General features: G+C 45.1%; 1 protein-coding gene across 1 annotated transcript; it reads right to left on the bottom strand.

The window, feature by feature from the left end:
- Window positions 1–2,306: 2,306 nt before the first annotated feature.
- LOC140901483 (chitinase-3-like protein 2) lies at window positions 2,307–6,838 on the bottom strand. Its single transcript, XM_073320408.2, has 6 exons — window positions 6,828–6,838; window positions 5,726–5,863; window positions 5,473–5,596; window positions 4,585–4,764; window positions 4,194–4,310; window positions 2,307–2,512 (listed from the first exon to the last, which is right to left on the bottom strand). Exons 1-6 carry the CDS (start codon window positions 6,836–6,838, stop codon window positions 2,369–2,371), a joined length of 714 nt encoding a protein of 237 aa, XP_073176509.2. The 3' UTR covers window positions 2,307–2,368.
- Window positions 6,839–7,283: the final 445 nt, after the last annotated feature.

Raw genomic sequence — 7,283 nt, 5'->3', positions numbered from 1 at the left:
CACAGACCCTTTGTTTCTCTTCCTCCTCCCAGCTTTTGAAAGTATCTTGTCTCCTCATTGGTCATTTTGGTCAGGTGCCAGCGAGGTTACCTTTAGCTTCTTAACCCTTTAAAGGTGAGAGGAGCTTTCCCCTGGCCAGGAGGGATTTCAAAGGGGTTTACCCTTCCCTTTATATTTATGACAAGGGTTCTGAAGGGAGACCCCCAGCCAGAAGATGATGGTTGGCTCCTGGTGGTTGGAAGATTCCCCGGGCTCCAACACGGGGGTGGAGGAAGGATGGAAGGCAGGAAAAATGGGGGAATAACCAACTCTACAATAACACTGGTCAAAAATTTTCAGATGGAACGTTTTTCTGTCAGATCATGCCATTTCATCAAAATCAAAGCTTTCTGTGGGAACATGTCAATTTTGGTGAAATTCCATTTGGAAAAGTCATGTTTTGAGCTTATCAGAGTGAAATGTTTCAATTTTTCATTTCAAAATGACTGAAAAAAGTCAAAAATAGAATAAAATGTTTTGATTTTATTTAAAAAACACAATGTTTCGAGTGACCTGACATGAAATTTTTAAACAAATTTCGTTTCATGGAAATTTCAATTTCCTTTTTATTTTTTCCCCACAATTCAGAATGAAAACAAATATTAAAAATGCCAGAATTTCCCGCAAAATGGAAATTCTGAATTTGACCAACTCTGATCTGCAGCCACAGTTATCACTTTCAGTGAGCATGTGTAAGGGTTTTCATGTGCCTGATGCAGGAAACTGAGTGAATGTCAACCCAGCTGTCCAGCGTGGCTCTCAGCTAAAGCAGCAAATGCTAATATGAGTTATTCCAGAAACATGGCTCCCCATCTTTTGCCTAATGTATGAGTCCTTATATGAATCTATCTTATCTATCTCATGTTGCAAGAAAATAAAACGTTGTCCATTTACTTCTAAAGAGCCGTTCAGTGCAATATCATGATGCTTGGCAGAATTTGATATTTTAAAAATCATTTTGATATATAATCAACTTTTATTTTAAGCATCTTTTTCTATTTTTATCTATTTACATTTTCACAGTAGTGCAAAATTATAGGGTTTAAGCATTTTTTATTTGTACTGATTTAAATTTTCACAGTTGTGGGAAGTTATGGGCAGGTCAGACAATGATTATTTAATAACAGCTGATGCTGAGTACTAGGGTGGTGGCATTTTCCATTTACATTGGTGTTGCAATACATTGGTTTTCTCCAAGCCTGGAGTAGTGAGTATAGTTGGGTATATGGACTATGCCCATTGAAAGTCTAAGGGGCACACATGGCATACCTCCCACTCAGCAGATCCACTGGCAACCAGAAGAGGTTAATATGACACAGAGTTTCCTCCAGGTGAATTATAGTTTACTAGTGGGTGACTGCTCCATAGGTCTTTGATATATTGAAAACAGAGAGCCATATCCTGGCTTTTACCAGTAGCCTGCTAATAGGGTGACCAGATGTCCCGATTTTATAGGGACAGTCCCGATATTTGGAGCTTTGTCTTGTATAGGCGCCAATTACCTCCCCACCCCCGTCCTGATTTTTTGCACTTGCTGTCTGGTCACCCTACCTGCTAACTGCTTACCCCCTGTAGCTCTAAAAGGAGACTGATTAGCCACTGCTTTCAGTGGAATCGGTACCGGGGAACATAAACTGCCAACATTCCTTTGCCTTTGGAAATCTCTTCCCAAGCATTCACTGACTGGACCAAGATAAGATTATGCTGAAGACCTTGATAAGATACAGTTATGGGCCAGCTGTGGAATAACCCCAATTTGCAGAGAGGCGATGAAGCTTATCGGGGGGCGAATAATAATAATGAGGCTTGGGATGTGATAATCAGACTGCTGCAGCCCTTAATGAGCTTGTGTTTACAGAGCTGGAGGTTCCTGCTCCATTTACAGTTGATTCGTGTGCTTTTCTGTGTTAGAGGCTTGAGGTGGACATTTCACCCACCATTATTTCTGAGGAAGAATTTGGGGGGTGGGAAGTCCATCTCCTTTCCTATTGCTTCATTTAAACAGTTTTCACTCCTACTGGTTTGGTTCACTTGGGTGACACAATACGCAGTGTAAGGTGAAAAAGGGTGAGGAGCGTGTTTGTGGTGCTCTCTGCCTTGGGCAATTCTGAGGTGAAGGGGCCCTGTTGGCCATGGCTTTATTACAAAATGAAAGGAGAGGAAACCATTAGTGGATGTGCTGGTGAAAGAGAGCGGGTCTGCCACACATGAGTGTTATTTTTGAGCTGCATGAATGTTCCCCAGCAGGTCTTCAAACCCTTTCCCCATCCAAAGAAAGAAAGCGAGATGTCTTCCTCATAGTGCATTCATAGCTTCACACTCTGTTGACTCAATTGCCGGAGCTCAGCTTTGCTTTCACAGTTCCTATTAGAGGATATGGTTTTTTCTGGTTGCAGAACAAGCCAGCAAAGTCATCCAGGTCCACTGCCCAAATCATGGCACCTCCCAACTTGTTGTTCTTCAAATACTGATCCTTACAGAGGGGGCAGGGAGAAAACCCGTGAAGAACCTGATTAGGTGCAAAAAGAACACGAGTACTTGTGGCACTGTAGAGACTAACAAATTTATTTGCGCATAAGCTTTCGTGGGCTACAGCTCACTTCATCGGATACATAGAATGGAACATATAGTAAGAAGATATATATATACACATACAGAGAACATAGCCTCTTATTCCACCTTTTCATGTTCTCTGTATGTATATATATATATTCTTATTATATGTTCCATTCTATGTATCCGATGAAGTGAGCTGTAGCCCACGAAAGCCTATGCGCAAATGAATTGGCTAGTCTCTAAGGTGCCACAAGTCCTCCTGTTCTTTTTGAGGATACAGACTAACCCGGCTGCTCCTCTGAAACCTGATTAGTTGCAGGTGAGACACAATATTTGGACCCCCTCTGCGCTATGGGTGAAATCCACCAGCCCCAGGCCTATGCAACTCTCAAGCAGGGGCATCATTTGCTATGGGGCAATGGGGGCCGTTGCCCTCCCCCCAGATCTTGGTTTGCCCACCTCCCAGACTTTTCATAGGTCCATATGCTCCATTCCCCCGGCCCTTGCTGGATATCATACAATCACATATAATACTCTATATGCTGACACAACTCTTCCCATCCCCCAGCCTTACCCCCTCGCCCGGAATTTTTCTGAAACGACACCCCTGCTGTCAAGTCCTACTTCAGTCTTATTTTGGGAGCTCCAATGAGAGTTAAATGTTAAGCCTCATGCTGGCTCTGTGCACTGGGAGGTATTCCCCCCCCCGCAATCCCGTTTTCCTCTTTGAACATGAACCTTTTCTCTTTCCCAAGGCAGGAAGCTGGTCCACTGGCTGCACTTCACTGGCAATGTATATTGTTGCCCAGGGTATAGCGTGTGTCATTGTGCAGGGGTAAGGAGGTGAAGGAGTGATGGAGTAATCTCCTCCATGAGCACTTTTCTAGTGAATTCCTGTGTCAAAGGGTGTCCTGCCCCTTGATGGGCTGAAGGGCTGGGGCCAGCCAGCGGTGCTCATTAAGCAGGTGCAGCTGCAGAGGGGACAGGTGTTCCCTATAAAAATCTGGATGTCAGTGAGGAAGGGGGATTAGGAGTCGCATGGAGTTCCCTGGGAGGGGAGGCAGTGGGAACCGGCTAGGGAAACAGGGCCTCCAGGGAGAAAGCCCTAGGATGGGGAGGTAGGCAGGGAAGAATCCTGTAGAAGGCCATGAAGCAGGAGGGACTAAGAGAGGGAAAGGGGGAAAGCCCCTGGGTGCTGTATGGACTGAGGAATTGTTTTTGTGCTTGTCACCTATGTTTGGTAAATAGAACTGTGCCTAGAAAGAGATGCTGGGTTTGGCAGTGGGTCCTTGGTGGGCGGGGGACGAGCCAGCATTTTGCGCCCCTCGAGCTGATGCATTCCACAACTGTTCTCCCATTGCATTTTTATAACCCCAACAGAGACGTGGCAGGGAGTGCCTTGGTAGGATCCAGATGTGGATCCAGGTGTGTCTGACTCCATCAGCAGCTAGAAAAACCAACCCAACCCTCCCTTCAATTTGGTGATGGGTTTTTAACCAGAGCCTGGAATAGATCACTGTAGAGAGGGGAATGGGGGAGGAGGGGTCACAATCGTAAGAAGAGCAGACTTTACCCTGCTCCTCCTTAAACATACTTACTTTGGTTATAATGCTTTGCTCGTCGTCATACCCTGCCCACTGGTTTCCTTCGTAGGAATATGGGACCTCTTGCTCCACAATCCGCTCGGTGGTGGCACCTGGTGTAAAAGTACAGATCTAAAAAACAAACAAAACCACACCACCAGTTGCAGACCGGAGAACAATGTCATTGCTGGGTCACTCTCAAGGTGTTGTTGGAAAGCCTGACGGTCACCCGGAAACGACAGCCATGAAGGTTTAAGATATTCACATTGCATAAGGATGATTTCCTGGGTGCGAGGGCAAAACCTTGTGAATTAATCCCAACGGCTGGTCCCAATAGAAAGAGAGACACTGATTCAGCTGCATCCCCAAATCAGGGCAAGATTAAATAGAGCAGCATCCTTCCTACCTCAGAATAGGCCAATAATCCTGCCTTTTGAGTGAATGGGACAGGTAATCCAGGCCCAGAGACGGGCACGCTGATGCCTGTCTTGGAGGAGAGGATGAATGACCGTCCATAGGTGGGGATTCCCATGATGAGCTTCTCAGCTGGGGCACCCTTGCTCCTCCAGTATCTCACAGCATAGTCCTGTGGGAGGGGGTATGACATATGGTTTATAATATATTATGCACCGTAAACTGAATTTACAGTAGGGTAGCATTGCTGGCATTTGCTTAATGATTGGCTTCTTATTCTGCTATGGAAAACCTAATCCTACAATCAGAGCTCTATGACAGCTTGCATCTTAATATTTCTGGGCATGGATCTTCTTAATGGTGGCAAACGGTTCTGTGGTCTGGGAGCACATTCCCTACAGGCTGAAGTGGCAAAGGGTTTCCTCTGCAGAGAGAATCCCACTGTCTCGTGCGCCAGTTTGGTCTTTTTGTGCTGTGTATTTGCATGGCTAATTACTCATCCAGCATGTGCAAACTCATCAACTTTGCATCAGCAAATTTTGCACGTGTCTTTTTGATGGGTCACTGAACATTTGCCCCTAGATGTTAATTCCACTCTGTAATGTTAATGTGATTTCTGGTTACTGGAGATAAAGAACTGTTCTGCAGATGGGTGTCTACACCCATGGAGATGGCACAAACAAATGGAGAATTTCCTCATTCATTTCTATATGCTTGGGGTTGTGACACACAGAGTCCTAAGGATTTTAGAAGGGGATAGTCTCATAAATGTTGATTTATTGTTGGAACACTGATCACTCACATTCCTGATCCCTCAACCCCATGATCCATTTGTTATGGTACCAGAAATCTCCCATGAAATTCATAAGTTGACACTTACAACATTACAGTAAGAAGAGGATTTGGAGTTTTCTTTACCCTGGAGAAATGGGCTGACATGTCCTGTGACTTTTTGCCAGGAACCATGGAAGTCAAAGGTCAAGAGGTTAAGGAAATCTACAGCCCTGCAGAGGAGAGCACAGAATGAGAAGGTGTCCTGGGGAATGGGTGCAAATGCAAAGCATCTTGGATCATGGCTGAACATGTGGATTAATTACTCTGTGCAGAATCCAAGTGCGGCTGTGTGCACTCACTCTGAGATTTTGTCGATTTCATAGCTTGTGTCGACTAGTGCCCTCACAGCTCCCACTGTTGCACTCAGTATGAGCTTCTGCTTCCCTGTCTTTTGAGCTTTCTCCTGAAATGCTTTTGCCAGCTCCTCCAAGACATTTCATGATATGGGATGGGCTGGGTGCAATTGCTCTGTTTGTGGTGGCCCAGAGAATAGAGGTTCACGGTGTCAATATCTGGGTTCTTCGACCTTCCTTTTATGGATCTGGCTGTTACACCCTCCCCAATTTACAGGAACTCAGCAGCCATGAAATAAAATAGGAGAGACAAGTTCTTCCTCTTTGCTAGGAAGGGATTTTCCGACGTGGGAATGACTGCGCAATCTCCTTTCTGGATGGGTGGAGCTATTCCCGTTCTCCACATGCCTTTTGGGAAGTCACTCCCATAGGAAAAACCTGAAACACTGGTTACCTTGCAGATCAGCACCTTGCCTTGAGGGCACATTGTTAATCAGTAGCAGAGCTACAAACAGAAGCCAGGAGTGCTGATTCCACACTCCCCCGCTGTAACCACTACACAATATTCCCTGCACCGGATGCATTTGTTCACTGTTCTCATCAACACTTTTCACTGTATATAATATTACACGTAAAAAATACATCAAAAGTATCCTAAGGTTGCAAAGTCAAGCACTCAAAAGTTAGGAAATGTCAGAATTAAGGTGGACCTGGCAACCTTAACTCTGCCCTCTTGTGTGTATGCATTACGCTATAATCCTCAATTATATGATCACATATATTTCGCCCCCTGCCTCACTGAGTACACAGGATGAATGGTGCTCACTGAATGCCCAGCTAGTCAACATTTTGTTTTCTCCTCCTTACTCAGCATGTAGCCTGAAGCCTTGTTTACTTACCTTGCTCTGAATAGAGAATTATTAATTTCCTCATGGCCTTTTCTATGGTGTTCATCATGATAATATCTGAGAATGTCACAAACATTACCTGATTGATTTTCACAATACCCTGTGCAGCGAGGGGATACTGTTATCCCTGATTTACAGGTCTGGAAATGAGGCACCGAGAAATTAAGATCAAAAGTGCCCATTAATTTTGGATGACCTACTTGAGGCGCATGACGCCTGATACGTCAGAGTACGTAGCATTAAATAGCACTTTGAATTCTCAAAGCACAGCTCCCAGTGACTTCAGTGGCAGCTGGGAATGCTTGCTCCCAAGGTCTCAAGTTGGGCATCCAGAACACACCGTTAACGGACGTGTGGAAAGTTCAGTTTAAGGGAGTTGCCCAGCAACTTATGGGAACTCTGTGGCAGAAGCAGGGATAGGACCCAATTCTGCAAGGCAGCATGCAGTTGCCTTCATCATGAGACCCTCTTTTCTCATCTTGCAGTCCCCTGCCTCATCTATTGCACACCTTCTGACTTCTACAACAAAGGAGGCAGGGTTTCTACAGGCATCAGCCCCCTTCACTACACACCCCCAGAGCAGATCTATCCTGTGCACTGAATGAGGCAGAGGTCCGGTGGAAAATATAGTAGGTAAGCATGTCATTAAAGACTTA

The sequence above is a fragment of the Lepidochelys kempii genome, chromosome 21, assembly GCF_965140285.1.
Source record: "Lepidochelys kempii isolate rLepKem1 chromosome 21, rLepKem1.hap1, whole genome shotgun sequence".
Taxonomy (NCBI): domain Eukaryota; kingdom Metazoa; phylum Chordata; order Testudines; family Cheloniidae; genus Lepidochelys; species Lepidochelys kempii.
Note: the sequence above shows the minus strand (reverse complement) of the source record. Positions and strands in the feature narration are given on the sequence as shown.

Bases quoted from the DNA above. Each gene is read 5' to 3' on its own strand.
- LOC140901483 (XM_073320408.2), bottom strand. The intron at 5,597-5,725 runs GTGAGTGCACAC...TCTCCTCTGCAG, and splicing joins GAAATCGACAAAATCTCAGA to GGCTGTAGATTTCCTTAACC. The intron at 2,513-4,193 runs GTAAGTATGTTT...CCCCTCTGTAAG, and splicing joins AGCAAAGCATTATAACCAAA to GATCAGTATTTGAAGAACAA.